Raw genomic sequence first — 22,709 nt, forward strand, 5'->3', positions numbered from 1 at the left:
AGGAAGTTCTGCTGTGTCCCGGCAGATGCCCAAATATAGAGTTCCTCCACTTTGTGACGTCACAAAGTGAAGCGTCTGGCGTAGTCTGTCTGAAACCTGGCGTTCACAGAGCTGAGAAGCCTGGGGATCACTCCACTGTACTTTTACTTACAGAGTTGAAACTTCACCCACGTTAGTACGGACATCCAACATTGCAACATCTTAAAATGTGAAACAGTATAATACCCCCTCTTTAATGTTGGACTATTGAACTTCTGACCTGTGGCCACAGTAGCCTCAACTTAGTTACGAAACAAAACAGGAAGGCGAGGTGTGATGTGTCTACTTCCTGTTTTAGTTTGACATAAAACTGTTGAAATATGTCAGACAAAAAGTGCTAAAATGTACTGTTGTATAAAAAGGCAAGAGTCAGAATAAGTGAACTTCCTCATCAAGGTCAGTTACTAAGCAATGTTTGCTGACGTTAGCTAACATTAGCCATCATAATGTCTGAGAAAGAGTTTGCCTCACTTTTAATAACAAGGAGCTAAAAGTGAATGTAACAAGTTGCTAGTTGTAGCAGTGAGAACAACTTTATCTTTGGATCTGAGTATTTCTGCATTTCTTTCCAAAGCTGAAAAAACGCATTTCCTCCTAGATGTTGTTCTCTTTATGCAGGTCACATTTTGGAAGACCTAGATTTTAGCATCACCACTGGTGGAAAACTGTCTCCATATCACGCCAGGCTCTTCAGCATGCAGCAAAAGGTCTGTCGGCTCTCAATCCCAAGTAGGTCAGTGAGGGAAAAAATAGCATCCTTGTTGTCAGCCACACTCACCTGTTGCTTCTTCTGCCACTTGAAGAAATATATCTCTCAAAAAAAGTAGGCTGAGAGGTCAGGCCAACCTTGAGCTGTGAAAAATGTTGGAGGAAAGGGAGAGTGTGTTTGTTCATATCGAGGACACTATGGTTGCTGGGTTTCATCCCGAATATGAGCTGCCAAATGTTTCAGACTGAAAGAAAAACTGACTCAGTGGATTCAATCTTATTAATTCCTTTCCAAAAATGTTCTTTTCTTGTCTGCCTTTCTCATGAGACCTCAGAATGTATGAAGTTTGTTTTCATCACCGGGGAAAACCACTTATAGCAACATAGAGTGAGCTGTCAGTGGTTTCCGAGTTTGCAAGTGTCTTTAACCACTTCCTATCTCCAAACAAAGCATCGTACTAGTTTCTGTTTAATCACAGTCAGACTTGGAAATCACCTACGTCTGGCTTTGCGGGCAGCAGAGCAGATAACCATAATTTCTCTTTCTTATTTCGCCTTATTTTCCTGTAAACGCCATTCAGCAGCTTCTGCTAAAACAAAATATAGCAACCGTTTGAATAGGACAAACACATCTGATTACATGACTCTGATTCCTTGACCCTAGGTTTGAACCCTTTACTTCCTTTTTGTGGACATTTGGTCTACAATAGCTTTTCATTTAATAGTATTGCTTTCTTTCTGTATATGTTATAATTTACCACTTTATAGTGCACTTTGAACTGCCTTTATATAAGTTTTTACTATACAATCTACCTGGAAATACCTGAAACCAAACACCATATTATCCAGCATTTTCCTTATACCCATGAAAAATATGTATTCCTTCAGTCTGATGCCACTGAAACCCACTCAAAGGTAAGTGTTGACCTACCTCAGGGTCTCAGACACCTTGCTGCATACCTATGAGGTTAAAGGATCAATAAAATGATGCGGTCAACACATGATTATGCTTTTGACCCACATTCTGGACTTTCTTAGCTGCAGTTTGCTGTAAACGCCCCAGTTGTGCTGATTTGATCCAAGGTAACAGCACAAGCTAAAAGATTAGACAAACTTTCTTGCATAATTAAATGCCTGAACCCGTAAGTGAACTTTTCCTGTTAAAGTTAGTTCATTGTTATGACCAGACATGATTCTGGACAGCAATAGAAGAGAATTTAGAAGCAGTCATTCTGCAATGACATGAGTTGGATCAGATATGACAAAGTCCAGGCAGCAGAGGGAGGAAGAGAGCAGAAAGTGAGCTCAACAGATGCAGCACTGTCTCTGACCACTACTTTCTATTCGCTTGGGTTTGGGCGCCCTCTGCTGGACAGAAAAGATAACTACAGCAAGAAAGCTAGCGAGAAGAGAAGGTATTTATCAAAGATAATAAATACTTAATTGTATGTGATATGTAATAAATCATACCGGCACCAATTAAAATGTTTGAAATACACCTGGGACAGAATTTACATACAAAGCAACTTTTTGAAACTGATGAAAACTACAATTAAAGGAAAATACAAACTTAAAATTGTATGAATGTATATTTCGTCTGCTTTGTTTGACTTATCATTAGTCTCGTTTTAAGTACAACAAAATGAATGACCTGATATTGATTATATGTCAAATATCAATCATGTATTCAATCAAAACTTTGTTCAGTGCCATCCTCTGCATATTGAGGGGAAAAGGTTAAACAATGACCCAGCTTACTTTGATAATAGAGGTGGAATAAAGCATTAGAAAAGGAGCAAAACCCCCTATAATATAATGATGGACTTTAAGTGAATGTTACAAATTGATTTTTTTTTTTGTACAAATTCAAAACATAAAATTAACCATGCAGATTGGTCTATACCAGCTTTTTCCCACATGACAATCTGAATAGTTGCCAATTCTTCCTTGCAAATTTGCTTAAACACCATAATGTTGTGAGTTAACAGCAATGTACAGGGCAGAAATATGTGTAAATTGAGTTTGGATTGCTCAACTTGAATAACTGCATTGGAAAAACTGAATCTGAAATAGCATCATTTGAAATTGAATTTATTACTTTCAAACTGAATTCTAATAAACGTGAATCTGAATTAAATATTCTGCAGTTGAATTAAATTGCTCTGAAACTTTTAGCCTCGCTTAAAATTCATCTTCTGGCAATTCAAATTCAGTTCCTCAAATGTACCTTAAGTTTACGGAGACACACATCCGGTTGATGAGGAAGCGCAATCGAGTGCAGATTCGCAGCACTCCTCTTTGGCCAATCAGCATCTATGTTTTTGACCATTTTCTTCACTACATGAACTTGCAGCAAGGCCAAGTTCAATAGTAGTAGCAGTAGCTTGCCGCGGAGTTGCCAGAGCTGTCGTGGAAGTTCTGGTAGCTTCCGGAACTAATGTGGGGTATCACCCACTTGTTGCTGTTTAGGGAGGGGCTGTCTGTGATTCCCTTCTGTTTGTGGGACGTGCTACGGGGGCTGCCGGGATTCAATTAATTCATTTATTCAAGTTGAGCAATTCAAATATTAATAATTCAAATTCAGTTTCTACTGACATGTTTCTGCCCATACAGCATACATTTTGTGTTTGGATTCTGCACTCTGACACCCCAGGACAGTAACATTATTGTTATGTTTTCAGGCATTCCTGTGAAGCACTGGCCTCAATTTCAAAATATGCTCTTTCAGATTCAGTTTTTCAATACAGTTATTCAAGCTTAACGATACAAATTCAAATTATGTGATTCAAATTCACATTGTTAATTCAATTATTCAAGTTGAGCAATTCAACTCATATTTTGCCCATATATATTTGTTTGGATTCTGCACCCTGACACTCCAGGACAGTAACATTGCTGTTATTTTTCTCGCATTCCTGTGAAGAGCTGGCCTCATTGTTTTTTGCCCAGGTTGCAGGAACCTTTCCTCCAGGATTTCTCATTATTTTGCAGCGTTGATTTGACCCAGCTACCCTCACAGGCCCTCCAGAGCCGGCTGCACAGGAGCATGAAGCTGCCTCCAACAAGATTCATGGTCGAGATGGTGTGTCTGCGGATGTGCAGATTGTTAATGAGTGTGAAGGCCAAAGAGTACCCCAATATCTGATCTCAACAGGAGTCACTCCTGTGTCACCTTAAAAACGTCATCCCAAATGTAGTTGAATTCAGGATTTTGATTCTCAAGAGTGACTTTCTATAGCATTTGCCGCCTTGTGAAGCAGTGAGATGTCTGACTTTTAAAAGGACTCTGTGCCCATATTGTGGGGATAGTCATACTGGGGGTACTTTTCAAAGAGGCAGGTTTTCAGATAATTCATTGTTTTTATTGACCCTACAACACTCGGAAGATATTTGGTGCATTTTAAAGTTTTTGTACTGTTCCATTGATCAGCATGTTCTCACAGATTTGTTTCAAGTGTTGTCTTAAGTCAGCACCCCATAATCACTAACCCACAAAAAAGTTAATAAAAAAAATATTGATTTAAATGGATAAATATATGATTAATTCAATTATTTATTTTGCAATTAATTAACATTTAATTGTTCAGATGACTGACCATCACCGATGAGAGGTTTGCAGATGGTTTTCATTCAGATCATTGTGTACATAAGGATTCAGTGGTGAATAAAATGACAGAAAAAGCACAAACAGCCCTAAAGTATTGAATATATATTTTATTGCAGGTTATGCCACTCCTGCTTATAGAATTTATCACTACATTGCATCCATTATGTTAGAAAAGTACATAGTATATGTATGCTTTTATTATTTTTATTGTTATTGGTTTATATTTATGTAATTGTCAAGTATTCTGACCATATTGACAGCCCAGACCTGCAAAATAAATATATTTAAAACACTCAAATATAATTTGCGAAAAAACTTACGGTGGTTCTTTGAAAATCCTTTCATAATGAACTTCTAGAAACAAAAACTAAACTATTTCAAAAGAAAAAACGACTGTTAATTCTCAGAGTGGGGTTTTCAATTCAAAATTTGTTGGCCAACCAAAACCTTGCCCTGGACATGTAACATTACCAGAAACTGTGTGGAGACTGCTGCAGTAAACGGCAAAAACACAAGTGGATTCGGTGAATTTGTCCTCTGACAAAACTCAGGTAGAGTCTGATATTAGGTTATATTGTGAACAATAAACTTCCCTCTTGTGAAGTTAAAAACGGCTCATGAGGAGCGATACTATTCTTCCCTCACTAAATTGAGAAACAATGACAATAATTTCAAAGCAACTGTGAATGAAACTTGGACAACGAGGTTATTAAAATAGTATGCTATAATTGTCAGTCAGTCAGCCAATTAACCTTAAATATGGTCATATTCAGAGGCGTTTATCTTTATTAAAACGCCCCATATGTCAGTAGGGTAGAGCAGCAGTAAGAGCATGTTATTATAATATCTTTGCTCACATGAGACTTTTTTCCCTCTGCGTAATTTCCAGCCCCCTTTCCCCCGTGCAACCTCATAGTCGGCCAACCATTTTTTTCTGTCTTCTTCCCAGACTTTTTTCCTTTTTCTTTCTTTTTTTTCATGTAGGCTAATATACAGGCCGGCGCTGCAATTTCGGAATCTGCCCTTGTATATGGCGGACGAAAATTTCACAGGAGGAACCGCAACACAAACCCCCGCGTGCACGGCAGAAACGGAAAGCTTGCACGGAATGAGTAGACCTCGGCAAATTTATGAATCATTACGCCATTACTCTTTCTAAAATGTAACGTAGCGTGTCGCCGAGGGAAAATAAACCCGCTGTGGTGGAAATTTTTTCAACATTTGGAATTTCTCATAACTAATTCACAATTTTTTGAGGAAGCAGTTGTGCAGTCACCTCTGGTCGGGGAGGGAAGATTTCTGGAGCGCGAGCCTGTTTCGCATGAGCTGCATCGTTTTTGGAGGTATGTCATACCGCTGTTTGCTTTTTTTCTGATTTAGAAATCCTAAATTTGAGAAATTTCAGTAGCGGGTGTTAAGTTTCAGTCCCGTCCACTTAAAAAGGCGAGACCTGACAGTGTTTTTGCACTATTGCCTGACACTAAACCAGGTGCAGGCTTTGAAGCCATCCGAAATAGACCTAATCTGTTGATGTTTTTGGACTGAATTTTCGTAATGAAGTTTCCGTGTAGCAAGTGACTAGTCGTGTGTCTGTGCACCTAGTTTGCTCACATATTCCCCACCTAGATAAAACACTGTATACGCCGAAAGAGCAAGGGGGACCAGGCGGTAGTGGCAACATGAAGGACGATGAGGGGAGGAACAATCTGAAACACAAAAACCTCCTGCAGCCATGTTTTGTGAATTTTCCAGCAAATTTGAGCAGAGCTTCGGAGTTGCCTCCTCTGAAACTCACTCAACACTAACGTTACTTTTGGCTGTATTTGACGGCTTGGTAGTCATTGTAGACAGCCATGAGGAAACGCCAAAGTGGCGTCGTATCAAAATACATTTCTAATTTTATTTTTAGGAAGATAGAGGATTTAAAATGTATGTGTCGTTGGCGCCACCTGTAGGCAGTCATTTGGGGAAATTAAAAAAATTGTAATGAGACTAGTTTTGAGACTTATTTTTCTAAATTGAATGTTTTATGCGAATGGAGACACAATTTGTCGCCCTTTAAATGAATATGTCATCTGTACATGATTGCCTCTAATATAAATGTATCTTGTGCTTTTGTGATAATTAATGCAAAATAACCTTTTATGTTCCCCCATTCATGATGGATGTTCTTTACATTAATTATTTTGCTTCAGGCAATTATTTAACTATGGGAACAATTTAATGTGAATGGAAGAAACAAATATGCTAAACCCATGCTGAATCTTTTCCCTCTAACATCCACATTAACAATAATTTTCCTTTTTTTCCTCGCCTCTTTATGTATGCATTTGTGTTACGATGGATATACAGGGATATATTTACCTCCTAGTAAACGTGGAACAAATCGGATTCTAAACTTCTACAGATTGGAAAATGTGTAAGCGGAAAATAACTATCCAAAGTGAACTGAACAGCTCTGGAAGAAGAAAGACCATGTCAGCATAATTTGAGGGCAGGAAAAACAATCACAACCAGTGCCTCTACTGTTTATATTAATCCTGCAGACGCCAAACAGTTTCCCATCTTGCTCGGCTTGCTTTTATTTTAATGTAAGGGAAAACTGCGGAGGCCATTTTTTTTTGTTGCTGTGGGTGATTTTAATGCTGACCTTCAAATCTGTTTAAATTCAAAGAGCTGGTGGAAATTGTATGGTTGGTATGCAAAATCTGGGTGTAAATTCTGACCTTTGCTGGGAAAGTCTCATGAAAATGCAGTTGGAGTTAAAGTACAGGGCTGAATAGAGGCAACCAGTGTCATGGGTTTAATAGGGTTGGATCACTCTGCCTGTGATGGGAATGTTTATACGCAGAATACCTGAAGGACCAAGTAATAAGTTATAAATCCTTTAGGAATAATGCAGCAGTGTTGAAATGAAAAACACCCTAAACCCCTCATACGGTTAATGGGGACTGTGTTCTTCTCATTCTAAGTAAGGTAGCAGGAATGCCTGTGTGCCTGTACTTTAATGAACAAAAGCTTTGTTTCACGCAGGATTTTTGGAGCAAATAGTTTGGATGGAGAGGTGAAGCTTGTCCCTTCAGGCTCTGATAAACACAAGATGTTGAGGGATTGTATCACCGCCTGTGGGTTTCACTTGTTTGGTTGCTGCTCTGATTGTCATTAACTTAGCACAGAGGTTTTGTTTTCCATTTAAAGGCTAATTGATGTTACACAAACAGTTTCTGTCTTTGATGTCTCTGCTTCCTTTTTCGTTAATGCATGATTACAGATTCATGATTTGTGCTTAGATGTGTCTGAAAAAAAACATACATCCCTTTTTTCGACATGGCGCACATCTTATATTCTGCTACTTCCTAGTGGCATGTTGAAACTGTCTGAAAATGGCTTCACTTAAATTAGTCTCCAGGGAACGGCTTTTCAGAGGTTGGGGCTGCTGCATTAAAAAAAAAAAATCTGTGCATTCTGCACATATTTTCCTGCCTCTTCCTTTTTAAAAATGAACCTTATTGGTGCCATGAATAATGCATGAGGACGTTCAATTGCTGCAGCAATGAAAATTAGGGCTGTTTACGTGCAGTGGTTATGTACACAGAAGCTTCTTTTTTTCCTTGACCATTTTCTGAAAGGTAGAGCAGAGCCTGAGTAGCTTTTCTGAAAACACAAATTTTCAGCAAAGCAAATCTCATTTCTGTGAGTGAAAAGGGGAGGGGGGGGGGGTGAAACTCCCCTGGGTTTAATGAATCCATAAATCACAATAGTGCCAGGTTTGCTGCGCCTGCGTCAGTGTGCAGTGCAATTTTGATTTTCATCAAAAATTTAATCTGCCAGCCTACAAGGGTTTAGCAGCAGACCGGATGCCGCCCTGAATTTCTAATTTTAGGGGCCTGATCTTTCAGGATTTATTTTTGTATAATTCAAGTCTGCTTTTCAATATCTCTTGTTATTAAATTTTAATTCGTGGCATTAACATATAGATTGAAAAGGTTTTTATGGGGGTTTTGAGTGTATGCTGATGGAATTTTACTAGACGACACAGTTTCTTTTTCCAGAGCATCCCGGGTGTGTGTGCGTGCGTGTGTGTGTATGTGTGTGTGTGTGTGTGTGTGAGGTGGGTCGAAGGAAGGGAGGGTCTGAGGGGGGGGGGGATTTATCCATTTCTCTGCATTATTGCTTTTTGAAATCATGGGTCGTACACCATCTTGGAAGACATTTATTACAGAGGACGAGAAAATGTGCATTTGATTAAAGAAAGAGGAAAAGCAAAGCGTTTAGTGTGAAACAGGTTCTGGTGAACCCTTGCTCTCAGTCACTGACTCTGCTCAGGGTAATACAAACATGCAGTGAAAGCAGTGATTGAAGTGACCCCCCCCCACCCCCCCCATTTTAGCTCATTCCTATTTTTAATCCCTCCAGAGTGGAAACATTTCCATGAGCCTTAAACAAATTTGTATTTTATATTTGGAATCTCTACTCCAGCCTACTTAACATGCAGAGCACAGGGACTTTTTGGCAACGCAAGGTACAATTCAAAGTCACAAAATCTCTGTAACTTAAGAGAGCAAGATTTTATTTTTTGCTTGAACCGAGCACAGCGATTCATTTACTTCATTATTGTGCAGAGGCAGATACAGTACTGCCCAAATATAGGCCAATTATTTTAAGTACCTCGACTTAGTGCAGTATTCTGTGCAGAGGTACGACCTAGAGACTTGTATGCTCCTTATTCTGTAACCTCTGAAACATTCAGTCCAGGAATACTGTAATATAGTGTAGTTAACATGAAGACACTGACATTTTATCAGCAAGAGAAAACTAGTTTAATAAACCACAGTGCCACTTTAACCATCTTACTTCCTCTTACCGTTACAGATCATGGAAATCATATTTGCTCGAACTACATTTCCTGGTGCTGTTGTTTTGTTTTTTCCCTAATGGCTTTTTTTGTTGTGTTTGTTTTACGATGTGCTTTTATATTTTAAGGAACATCAAGCAAATGTACATCTGGTTTAGATTTCCTTTCAGCGTGGGGGTTGTAGGTTACAGTATATCAGAAGGCTCCGACTTTAAAAAGAACAGAGAGGCCAGATGGCTAATTTTGCATTTTGACTTTAATTAGAGGAAAACAGGCCACGACAAGCATTTCATATATTCAGGGCATGCATTCAAAATGTTGCACAGGAAATATTAGACGATGACTAAGGGATTGATCTAATTCAGATCTTTTCCTGCCATTATTTTATTTGATTAGAGATGATAAAAGTCACTTAATGTTGGCATTAATTTAATAAAAAAAACAGGCATAAAAATAGGTGATATATCTGCTTGATCCATCATGGCCACATGATCTCTTTCTCGCTGCCGTCAAAGGCAGCTTATGATCTTCTCTAACCGCACACAGACTTGAGGCGGCCTTGTTTAACCACTGACTTTGCCCATTTGGGGAGTCAGTCCACTAATCGACTGCTGTCAGCAACAGAGTAACCAACTTTGTAAGCTGTTCAAAGCAAATATACTAACAGAAAAATTGTCTTTCTTTTAACAAAAGCAGACTTCTTGAAGAAGACACAGATATGTGCAAATGTTGAAGTAGTTCTGTAAAAGTATTATCAGCAAATATCTAAAGTAGAAGTATTCGTTCCGCATGAAAATGTGCCTTTTGACTGATATAGAATATGACATAATTAGAAGGGTTAAAGAGGGGGTATTATGCTGTTTCACATTTTAAGACATACATATAATGTTACAATGTTGGACGTCCATAATAAATGGTGGTGAAGTTTCAAATCTGTAGGTAAAAGTATGTTGGAGTAATCCCCAGACTTCTCGGCTCAGTCTGCCGGCTGCTGTGAACGCCAGGTTTCACCATAGACTGTATAAATAATGGACGTAGTCTCAGTGATGTCTGAAGAAGCGTTTTGAAGCCCGAATTGGGCAGGTGCTGGGGGTCGCAAGGCAAAGAGGCGGAGCACGAACCTATGGCTTAGGACTATGGGCGGGGCCGCATTAATTAGCCAGCTACCGCTATGAAGCTAGGCTATATGCTCCTCAGCGTAGCTAGCGGTTATTAGCCATAGACTGTATAAATAATGAATGAGCTAGTTTGACTTTGCCAGGAGGAGATTCTGTTTGTGACAGTTACTGACTGCAGGTGTTTAGTTATCAGAGTAAAGAAGTAGCGGACTCGCTGCTTGCTCGACCGGTGAGAGAGCGGCGAGCCGACACGTAACAGGAAACGTAAAATAACCCGTCTTCTCATAACTAAGGTCTGCTGTAATCTCTCCGGGGAAAAGAAAGCCAACAACTCCTGACTATACTGGCCGAAGATTAAATAATTGTTTGATAAACACTGAACAGGCTAACAAGCAGCTCAAGGGAGCACAGTATACCTGCTAGTTAGTGCTCGCATTTAACTCACCAAAAAGCTCGAGCTCAGACTTCTTGCACGGCCAGAAAGTTCCATAAATCCCACAGAGAGGGATTATTTGTCCAAACCTTAAATGAAAAAATCCCCAACAGGCTCCAACAACACAAACAGGTGAAGTTAAGTTCAGTGACTGTGTGTCTGTGTTGGCGTCTAGCAGACAGCCAGCAGGATCCACCTGTCAATCAAGTGATCCGGCCCCTATAATTTAAGGCTTAATATAATTAAAACGGGTGTGTTATAAAGAAATTCAACCCCCGTACAGTTATCTTGAACAATACAATTGGCTATTTATAACAAAGACGTTTTTTGTACAAGGCTGTAAACATGTTTATTTCTGCTGTGAAAACTGGCATTTTCCCATCTGCTGTAATGTTATTTCTTGATTTCTGGAGCCAGCCTCAAGTGGCCCCTTGAGGAACTGCAGTTTTTTTGCACTTCTGCATTGGCTTCATTTTTTAACACCGGCGCTTGCCGCTTGGGTTTCACACAGTTTTTTCTGAACGCTACACTTTGTGATGTCACAAAGTGCAGCCTCAGCAGGCTTCGAAGAGCTGGCTAATCAGAAAGAAGTGGACGGGGTTTCTTAAAGGGACTGACTGACAGAGCTGACTGAGTTATGCTAAGCTACTCGTATGGGGTATGACACAGTGAAATCTAAAGCTCCCCCCCCCCCCCCAAACTACTGCTACGATGTGTTATCAGCATTTATAAGTTGTATCTGACCAATCTACGCGTCTACTTTATAAACAGCCCGGCAGTTTTATCTTGTGGTTTCCAACATAACGTTCAAGCCCCTCCCAAGGGTCACCAGATAAAAATGAGTGGTTGTGAGATGATTAAAAGGAGAGGAAAGACGGAAAAACAAGTTCTGCTTTGCAAATATGTTTTGTGGACCTTTCTCTAATATTTGTTAAAAGCCTAAAGAGGTAAACGTCTACATTATTTTATTAATAAATAACAGTTACGTAAATGGAACGATTGGAGAAGTTAAATGGGGAAATGTCCCCTAAATCTGGTACAGGCCCCCAACCAGACACTGCTTTTTTGTGAGACCGTTTGGCTTGGGACCACTACTTTAATCTTTAAAAGTTTTCTATAAGCTTCACATATGTTGTAATTTTTATGTCAAATTTTGCTCTGTAAAGTGCCTAGTTACTATGTCATATAATGATCAATATAACAAAGAACACCTCTCTGAAGCGTAGTGGAGTAGCTTTTGTTAAGAACTGATAAAGAATAGGAACTGGTGGCTGCTTGGTAAGTTAATCATTGGTACAAGCCTGAAAAAGCCTCCATGTGACCTTTACTCAAATGCTTTAAAGATCTATATTCGAGTTGTTCCGTTGTAAAAGTAAACAATATGATCGTCCCTTTGTGTTAATAATTTAAAAAGTAATGACACATGCATTAAAGTGAGAGGCACTATATTTGTGCTGTCTTCATTTGTTTTGGCTTGACTTTAAGCTGACAGAAGGCCTTTACCCTATCATTCATAAGAACAATGATGACACGTCGCTTTTTGTGTGGCGGGGGATTAGACTCGTCACGGTTGGAAATTTTCATGCCAGTGTAAGTTCTGGCAAAGCAGCGCCAAACGCTGGTGTTGTCGACATTTAAAGTGGCTCCTTTAGGCTGCGTGTTGAAAGAATGGAACAGAGGAGACGGGGTTATATTTTTCTTGACTCAATGTAAAATTTGCAGTTTCACAAAACAGACGTTTAAAGGTATTTGAATTTCACACACACACACACACACACCTTGAGTAAACTAGCCTACAGAGAGAAGCTAATCTACTGCCCTACTGTAGCCGTATATATTTTGGCTAACAAATTTATGCACATAATCTACAGTAACATAATGCCTCTCCCCATGAGTCATAAAATGTTAAAATTTAATCCCTTTATCAGGCAGGTGCTATTTGTCTTTGTGCATTTTATTACAGTGGCTTTAATCATAAATAATGCTGCATGTAATACAATGCTTTATGACATTTATTAACACAGAGTTAGGTACATGTACAGTGTGGATATCGGGCTGTTTTTTCGCCTGATTTAAAGCATTAAAATGTTTGCTCCCTCACTTTAAAAAGAGAATTCCAGCGACTACCAGACTTCAGTTTTACCCGAGGCATTTCAACTATAAAATGGAAAGCTGACCATTTAGTTTATGATGTCACTGGGATGTAAAATTTGGCACTGCTGCGTAGACAGTAAATGGGCCACTAACTTTGCTGACCCAAAATATTTCTGCACATATGCAGCCGTGCGGCCATTTCAGCCCCTGCCTTAAAGTGAGGTTTAAATGTGGCTCATAATTCTCTCAACTGTAGGAGTGCTACAATACCTTTCATTTTAGTGTGCATTTACTACAACACAAGTGTGAGCATTTTAAGGCGTTTCTCTGATTCCTGGCTTAAGATATATGAAACAATGCATCTAAAGAGAATCCCCTAAATGTTATGGTACACAGGAGTTAAACATATAGTCTCTCGGTATATGCCTGCTGCTCTGGCAATGTGACCCAAGTAATAAAAATGTAATGTAATAATATTTTCAGTTTGTACAGGTGTGTCTAACAAAGTGGCCACTGAGTATATGTGGGGCCGAGTAGGTTCCTTGAAGTGTTTGCTACTTCCAAATCCAATCCTCTTAAAGTCATACCAGTGGTGACTCACAAAAGGACGCAGTTTAACTCGTCTAAGTTTTATAATCGTTGGCATCTTTTCACCAAACGAGGTTCGTTGTGTAATCTAATGTGCTAACAAAGAAAATGTGCCGCTTTTAACCTGTAACATTAAACTAAACAAAGTCACAGAGAAGCTTGGCTTTACGCTTTAAATGTAATGCTGCCACAGGTATTACACATATGAAGGTTTTTTTTCTGAGCTTCTGGTTAAAGCTGTATGAACATGGCTCAATTATTTATTTATTTTTTGATTTAAAAATAAAACACATTTAACAAGGACTAGAATATGATTACATGTGAGGGAGAATTGCCTAAAAACCCACCTGGGGCTTGTAGACTGGCAGTCTCCTAGCAATACATAAAAGGAAATAATTACAGCAGTGAATACATAATTTATGCGCAATAGTTTTGTTACTTGACAGCAAAGCCAATCTAACTACCCATCTGTTGTAGTATAATAGATCATAGTCAAAAGTGACACACAGACACAACAAAAACATTCTTTTTTTTCAAAGTACATACAAGTATACAATCACTGTGATTGACAGACATCTAAGGAATAAACAAACAGCGATAACATGCAAAACAACATTCATTCATAATAGGTCTTTTGACTTATGTTACAAGTAGGGGTGGTACAAAATATCGATATGACAATATATCGCTGTCCTGACTTGTGCAATACAATTATCAATATGCAGCCGCTAAATACTTCTTTTGGTTTTGACTGACTACTTCATGACTCCTTGCGGTGGCGCATATAACATAAATGAGGGTAACAAAAGGTGTCAAATTCTGTGAAACTGCATACATCAATCCTGCACTTCACCTTTTTTAGGGGCATTGTGAATTTGTCAGTTAATCAGATATCATGATGTATCAAATATATGATTGTCTTGCAATATATCAATTATCACAGAATCGCTGTATATTATTGTTATCATTGACCACATATCGCGTATCGTATCGCGTATAGTATTGCGTAACGTATCGCGTATCATATTGCGTATTGTATCGCATATCGTATGGCCTATTGTCATGTATTGTAGGGATGCACGATATTGGATTCTTTGCCGATATCCGATATGCCGATATTTTACAACTCATTTAGCCGATTACCGATACTGATACCGATATTTTTTTCCCACACACCTAATTGCAGAGATCATCGACTCTTCTGTAGTGGAATTCGTGTACAGTATAATGGTGATACTCTTATCACATTTGTTACAACGGTCGGGGTGAGGGGTCTTGAGATGGTTAATCAAGTTTGTAGTGTTGAAAGACTTTGCCTTGGCTCCTCCTCGCATCACCGAAGCTGAGCAGTCATTGCAAGTAGCAGTTTTGATATCTATTTCAGACACTTTGAAAAACTTCCACACCACGGACATTTTGGCTTCTAACTCTCTCGTGCTGCAGGTAGACACACGTGACATCATCACGCTGTGCCGCGCAGGTCTTCTTCGCGCCGGGGACATTGCGCCGAGGTCGGGCATTTAATCAAGTATGCAGCAGCCCATTATTTTATTGATTTATTATATCGGCAGATATCGGCGTGTTGGCCGATATCCGAAAGTTCACTTTTAAGCCAATATCGGCCGATACCGATAACTTGCTGATAATATCGCGCATCCCTAATGTATTGTATCATTCATCGTATCGCATGCAGTATGACGTACCATATCGCGTACTCTATTGCGTATTGTATCGTGTATTGTAACGCATTCGGTAATGTATCGCGTATTGTATCACTTATTGTATCACTTATTGTATCACGTATCGTGAGTTATCCTCCGATTCCCACCCCTTGTGACAAGTACTGCTTGAGGCCAGCTTATACAGGCAGTCTATATGGAACATTCTGGTTGGTTAGAATACATTCTAATGTAAAGGGAGTGAATTCCATAATTTGGATCCTCTATAGATTATACTAAACTGGGATTGAAGAGTTCTGGAATGAGGGGGTTTAAGGAGACAAGAGCTTTGTGTGGAGTTATTATGAAATTGATGATTATATGAAATAAGCAGTTGGTATCATTGAGTAGCTGTCTGGGTCACTTCTACAGTAGTATATAGTATGGTAGACATTCCCTCTTTACAACAACTATTAATTTTCCTAATACAAGTGTAAATGTAAAACCTGTATACAACCTGTGAATGTAAACAAAGATTATTTACTATTTCTGCTCACAGTTTCAGTCCATGGACAGTTTGGATGATAATGCCATAGGTGTACTCAGTTGCTGTTTTCTTATGTCACTAGAGAAGACAGACAAGACAACACTAATGAAAAGAGACTGGAACTGAAAATAAAACTAGAATTGAAAATACTTAAAAATGGGAAATGAATGAAAAATGAAACCAGAAGAGAAACAGTCAACATTTAAAATAGCAGTAATAAATGGAAAAGAGAAGTTTCTTTGTTTCTTTTTGATTAAACTGAAAATGCTCAAATAAAAGCTTAAGTGTCAACAATGAGGTTCAATTCCCCTTATTCAGCAACCTCTGTCATAACACGATACAGTTACAATTGACTGAGTTCTGATGAACTATGCTGTGGATTTTTATGGCACGCTAATTTTTATTTTGCATAAAACTTGCTTTAAAAGTTCACGCTTGTTCATATAAAGATTGCAGCACACACAGCAAACAACCTCCTTGTTTAGTGTTGCACCTACTGTATTATTGAGCTGACAGTAATTTTTGTAATTTCACAAACTAAGGCAAGCAATTCAAACTGGAAGCCTTGAATGTTTTGTTCCAACATTATCCTATTCATGGACCTGTTTGCTCAGGCTTCCCGGCCGTGTCTCTTATCCAAAGAAAGGTGTATTTGGGCTATGAAAAGGCTTGTTGTTGCTGTATTGGTGCGCTATTATTAGAAGACCAATTTTCCCTCTTTCCATAATATCAGTCATCCTGGCATAACTCTGTTTTGCTTGGTTGCATTTTGAGCACATTCTCTTGACAGGGCCTTTTATAGCCTTGTGCTGAAGTGGCAAGTTGTGTAATTTGGATATTTCTGAAATTAGAGCATTTGTATGTCACAAAGCTGTGGAATTTATGCCATCAAAGGTCACTTATGAACAGTAAAGCCACTCTGTTGTTCTTCATGGATAACTAGAGAATTTTGTCTGCTATTTCTGTCCTTAAAATGGCACTTGCACAGATAGATGACCAGGAGCCAGTCCTGTGCTTTTAGAGCTCACACATCTGTGTAAAAGGGTGGTTGTCTCACAATTTGGACTTTTTTTAGACTGTCAGTAGTTGTCAGATAAAGGATCTTCATTTTATTCACACAGCTGCAATTTCCCTCTCAAATCAAGGTCAGGATGGGAAGCTCTAATGCTGTTACAATGTCAAAGTGCTTTTTCTCAGATGTAAGGTATATGGACTTACAAGGAATCTGACAATCATTAAGTTGTATGGACTTACAAGAAATCTGACGATCATTAGCCCATCATTTCACCAGTTACTGATTCATAAGCACATTAATGGAAAATGGACAGTGAAAATCTGGAGGGACATTTGGGTCATATTTCAAGTTACATTTGTTAGCATTGAGCCGCTCCCTTTTCATAGTGTTGTATGATTTGATAGGAAAGGTGTAACTTTCTAGCTAATGGTAATGTTAGCAGGGAAGTGGCTGAATGCTAACCTTAGCTGCTGTCTGATGATAGCTAATGAATAATTATGCTGTTTTCACGAAGTGAAGTCTGTTTAGACCTTTCCTTTAACACTTTGTGACGCTGATGTTAGCACTTAGCTATTTCTTAGCTAATGGTAATGTTAGCAGGGAAGTGGCTGAATGCTAACCATAGCTGCTGTCTGATGATAGCTAATGAATAATTATGCTGTTTTCACGAAGTGAAGTCTGTTTAGACCTTTCCTTTAACACTTTGTGACGCTGATGTTAGCACTCAGCTACTTCCTAGCTAATGGTAATGTTAGCAGGGAAGTGGCTGAATGCTAACCATAGCTGCTATCTGATGATAGCTAATGAGTAATTATGCTCTTTTCACAAAGTGAAGTCTGTTTAGACCTTTCCTATCTGCTCATATAGCACTTTCTAAAGCTACTGTTAGCACTGAGCCACTTCCTAGCTAATGGCAACGTTAGCAGGGATGTGGCTGAATGCTAACCTTAGCTGCTGTCTGATGATAGATAATGAGTTACTATGCTGTTTTGGACCTTTCTTTGTGAAGTCTGTTTAGACCTTTCCAATCTTATCAACACTTTGCAATGCTAATGTTAGCACTGAGCCACTTCCTAGCTAACGGTGATGTTAGCAGGGAAGTGGCTGAATGCTAACCTTAGCTGCTGTCTGATGATAGCTAATGAGTTATTATGCTGTTTTCACGAAGTGAAGTCTGTTTAGACCTTTCCTATAACACTTTGTGACGCTGATGTTAGCACTCAGCTACTTCCTAGCTAATGGTAATTTTAGCAGGGAAGTGGCTGAATGCTAACCTTAGCTGCTTTCTTATGATAGCTAATGAGTTATGCTTTTTTCACAAAGTGAAGTTTGTTTAGACTTTTCCTATAAAACTTTGTGACACTGATGTTAGCACTTAGCTACTTCCTAGCTAATGGTAATGTTAGCAGTGATGTGGCTGAATGCTAACCTTAGCTGCTGTCTGATCATAGATAATGAGTTACTATGCTGTTTTGGACCTTTCCTTGTGAAGTCTGTTTAGACCTTTCCTATCTTATCAACACTTAACAACGCTAATGTTAGCACTGAGCCACTTCCTAGCTAATGGTAATGTTAGCAGGGAAATGGTTGAATGCTAACCTTAGCTACTAAAAGATAGCTAATGTGTTTTTAAAAGGGGTTTTTATTTTGAAATATGGCTGATGTTCCTCCAGATTTTCACAGCTCATGGTCTTTTCTTTTGCTGCACAACCATGAAACAGTGACATAATAATGATTTGTCAGATTTTTTATACATTTTACAGCTTGGAACACAGCAGTACAATAAAGCTGGACCTAAGCTTAAGACCCTGAGTGTGTTGTCAAAGGAAAATGGCTGCCGTCTGTTTGACCTGGCATTGCTGGAATATGACACCAAGAATAAACATTGGATAAGGAGGCATCAGATCAGATCAAGACTGTCTCTCTGTTGTTTGTTTCCTTGTACAGAAGCACGGGCTCAGAGGAGGTGGAGTCATGAGTGCACAAGAGGCACCCAATCCTGGGAAGGAGAAGGGGGACAGTGGAAGTGCCGCCGCTACAGATGGCCCCTCACCAACTGTAGCCCCAAAGTCCAAGAGCATCAGTCCACCACCTGTCACTGTAAAGAAAGAGCCTGGGACCTCGGAGACGAGTAACGGGAAAGTGGGTGAAGCCAACCCTGCAGAGATCTGTGTTGTCTTAGGAGACGGAGGAGCGAGCGGAGGAGCATCCCGTAGAGCTCAGACCGAGGGTATGTTTGCCCTTGGTACTCCTCCTCCAACGAAGAGCACAGACTCATGCATAGGTGTGTAAATATACATACTGATATATATACATGCATTTTCTGACTGCAATCTGACCTGAGCGGCAGAACAACACAAACAAACTGCACTGCATTTAAAAATGACATTTAAAAACATTCAGCAGCAGTCGCTTTTTGCAGAAACAATGTCCTCGTTACCGAGATAATCCACAGACCCTGCTGTAAGCTGTTTTAATTGGCACTACTTTCTACAGACAAAATGGCCCCCATGAAATGTATTTACAGCGTTATGGTGCTGTTGAATTTTTTAAATGTCATTTTCCAATCTTAAGGGCACAATTGAAATTCCATTCACCTCTATTTTATGCAGGATTTAGCATGAGGGTTGGAGCTCAAATCTTAAAGACAAATAAAACCTGGGTGGTGGTCGTGGTGGTGATGATGATAATGATTATAAATATCCAGGGTGAGACGAGGGATCCTGCTCACGTTAGGGATAATGTGTAGTGAGCAGGTTGTTATTGCGAAGTGGAAACCCCAACAGGCACAACTAAACATTATCACACAGCTATTTACTTACCAAATCAACCACTTATTTTATTAATTTAAAAATGAATATATTTCGGTTTTCGGTTTAAAAATGGTTTGTTACACTTACAGTGAGAGCTGTGTCCATAGCAATGGTTAACTCTAGCCTTCTTAAAATGAGCTAAGCTAGCTGTTATAACTTACATTAAAATGAGCTCATGTAGCTGTTATTACTCACATTAAAACTTGCTAAGCTAGCTGTTTTTACTCGCATTAAAACAAGCTAAGTTAGCTGTTATTACTCACATTAAAAAGAGCTAAGCTAGCTGTTATTACTCACATTAAAATGTGCTAAGATAGCTGTTATTACTCACATTAAAACAAGCTAAGTTAGCTGTTATTACTCACATTAAAACGAGCTAAGCTAGCTGTTATTACTCACATTAAAATGTGCTAAGATAGCTGTTATTACTCACATTAAAATGAGCTAAGCTAGCTGTTATTACTCACATTAAAACGAGCTAAGCTAGCTGTTATTACTCACATTAAAACGAGCTAAGCTAGCTGTTATTATTCACATTAAAACGAGCTAAGCTAGCTGTTATTACTCACATTAAAACGAGCTGACCTAGCTGTTATTACTCACATTAAAACAAGCTAAGCTAGCTGTTATTACTCACATTAAAACGAGCTGACCTAGCTGTTATTACTCACATTAAAACGAGCTGACCTAGCTGTTATTACTCACATTAAAACGAGCTAAGATAGCTGTTATTACTCACATTAAAACGAGCTGACCTAGCTGTTTTTACTCACATTAGAACAAGCTAACCTAGCTGTTATTACTCACATTAAAACGAGCTAAGATAGCTGTTATTACTCACATTAAAATGAGCTAAGCTAGCTGTTTTTACTCACATTAAAACGAGCTGACCTAGCTGTTTTTACTCACATTAGAACAAGCTAACCTAGCTGTTATTACTCACATTAAAACGAGCTAAGCTAGCTGTTATTACTCACATTAAAACGAGCTGACCTAGCTGTTATTACTCACATTAAAATGAGCTAAGCTAGCTGTTATTACTCACATTAAAACAAGCTAAGCTAGCTGTTATTACTCACATTAAAATGAGCTAACCTAGCTGTTATTACTCACATTAAAACGAGCTAACCTAGCTGTTTTTACTCACATTAGAACAAGCTAACCTAGCTGTTATTACTCACATTAAAACGAGCTAAGCAAGTCGTTATTACTCACATTAAATGTAAACATTTCCTCTGATGGTGAAGTTGGACCGCAGGAATCAGTAGCCCCTTTTACACTGCCAGTTCAAGGCGGGATTATTATGCCTTTGTTTTGTTTCATCTTTGGTTTCATAATTTAAATTAACCACAATTTAGCTTTTTTGACAGTTCACATAATTGGAGAACAATAAACAGAAGCTTGAGAACAGAAGCTGGATTATATAGCTCATACTGACCGGTTAAAAATCCCTTGATCGGCCCTAATACCAATCTTGGCTCCTGACTTTCATACTTTTTTCGAACAATTAATCCGATTTCGTAGTAATTCCTTTCTTTTAGGCAACAAAAGCTGAGAAAAAACCTCAGTTTCATAAGTGGTTGGATTGTATGGGAAGTGACATATAATTGGATTTTAGTGCATGAATAGCTTTTTGGTAGCATTTTTGTTTGGAAGTAATTGTTAGTATATTTACAGTAGTTATTGAATTTGCTAAATGCGTGTACTCCAGGGTTTTTGACACTGTTTTGCATCTTCCTGCAGGTTCTTATGTATGCGGGGTTTGTGGGAAGAAGTACAAGTATTATAACTGCTTTCAGACGCACGTCAGAGCACACAGAGGTAAGACAGTTTTTCATCTGTGTTTGGTACTTACAAAAAGCCTAATAATATTCAATTCACTGTAGTTTTCTTCCCATGATATTTTAGTCCTTTGTGATTCACTTCCTGTAAGCCGTGACCACATGTGAGCATGCATTCATCTATTCACAGATTTCTCTAAGGCTGACTATTTTCCCCCTATAGAATCAGAGAGCATGGTTGCAGATGGTCTACCCCAGACTCCCAACAGTGAGTACAGCCATCCAGTGAACACACTCAAGTTTATTAGCGTGCCATCACAAGCTGTTTATTGCATACATGGCTCATTTAACAGACAGTGTGTTGTTTTACTTTTAGATCTTTAAAAAGCTGGTTAAAACAATCTACTGCAACTTATAATAGAAGATACCAGAGCCCCTCCAGTGTATAAGTTTGGCGATATTATCCACCGATATCGCAGACATATCTGTCTCTGTTTATGTTATTTCTTACGTACTGATATCTTAACTTTTTTTATACGGATGATAATGCAGAAAAAATGATCGTGGACGTAATTTAGTAATTTCAATAATTTATTTTCTTTTATTTGTCGTCTCCTCTATAAACTGCTGATCTAACAGCTGATCTGATGTGCAGGTATGCAGGGCCGTTGTGCGGATTAAGACATGTTGCCCAAGGAAAGAGCTGTCTGACTGCGGAGAACAATAAAAAAAAACACAACTTGCGTCCGACTCTTTTAAGTGGCTAAAGTAACTCGTGACCCCCTCTGCAGCGGTGCTTAAGCGGGGTACACACTACAAGATAATCAGGCCGATGTAGGACCCGACTTCCTCCTTTCGACAAAAATGTTATGCCAGATTCTCCTGTGGTGTGAGGTATATTAAGAGTGTTTTTACGTTCCCATCTGCTTGGAAGAGCGTCAGGGCTGCTCCGAATATGAAATATATTTACATCAATATTTACGATGCGATATCCTGTTGTGTGGGGGGAACCCAGATGGCAGCCGAGCATGCGCTCTGTTGTTTGTCACTTGGAACGAAACGATTGCTTCCAACTGGGAAGCAAGCTGACTGAAGGAGGAAGCACAACTCGCGCTGCAACATGTAGAGCCCATTGTTACGTCTCCACAACTCCACGACTTCATCCATAGTTTTTTCTTTGTGAGTGTGAGTGATCTTCCCCAATTCTTCCTGCCTATAGTCCGCCATATTTGTTTACTCTAAAGTTGCATTTGACCGCGAGAGATTTAACAAGATATCCGGTTGTGTGAGTCGGGACAAGTTGTTGGCGAATGGAATCTGTTAGTTTGTGGTGTTGGTGCTGTTCTGGTCATATTGTTGCTCTCCACAAACTACAGGAACATGACTGTTATATCTATCATCATTTGTCGTCATATGTGGGGTCTCTTTTTTAACAAAAAAATCTTGTTGAGTG

General features: G+C 39.0%; 1 protein-coding gene across 5 annotated transcripts in view; it reads left to right on the plus strand.

The window, feature by feature from the left end:
• The first annotated feature begins 5,392 nt into the window (after positions 1–5,392).
• znf618 (zinc finger protein 618) overlaps positions 5,393–22,709 on the plus strand; it is a 37,857-nt gene continuing 20,540 nt past the window's right edge. For 4 of the 5 annotated variants that reach the window (XM_069673216.1, XM_069673218.1, XM_069673219.1 and 1 more), the window contains exons 1-4: positions 5,393–5,697; positions 18,610–18,946; positions 21,219–21,296; positions 21,480–21,524. In XM_069673216.1, the coding sequence (XP_069529317.1) occupies positions 18,637–18,946; positions 21,219–21,296; positions 21,480–21,524 (433 nt within the window). In that variant the 5' untranslated portion in view covers positions 5,393–5,697; positions 18,610–18,636. The remainder of the gene's footprint in view (positions 5,698–18,609; positions 18,947–21,218; positions 21,297–21,479; positions 21,525–22,709) is intronic. The other variant, XM_069673217.1, reaches the window with a different exon arrangement.

This window comes from Semicossyphus pulcher, unplaced genomic scaffold (assembly GCF_022749685.1).
Source record: "Semicossyphus pulcher isolate SPU_LCO1_2020_fin unplaced genomic scaffold, fSemPul1.0.p SCAF_22, whole genome shotgun sequence".
NCBI classification, from domain to species: Eukaryota; Metazoa; Chordata; class Actinopteri; order Labriformes; family Labridae; genus Semicossyphus; species Semicossyphus pulcher.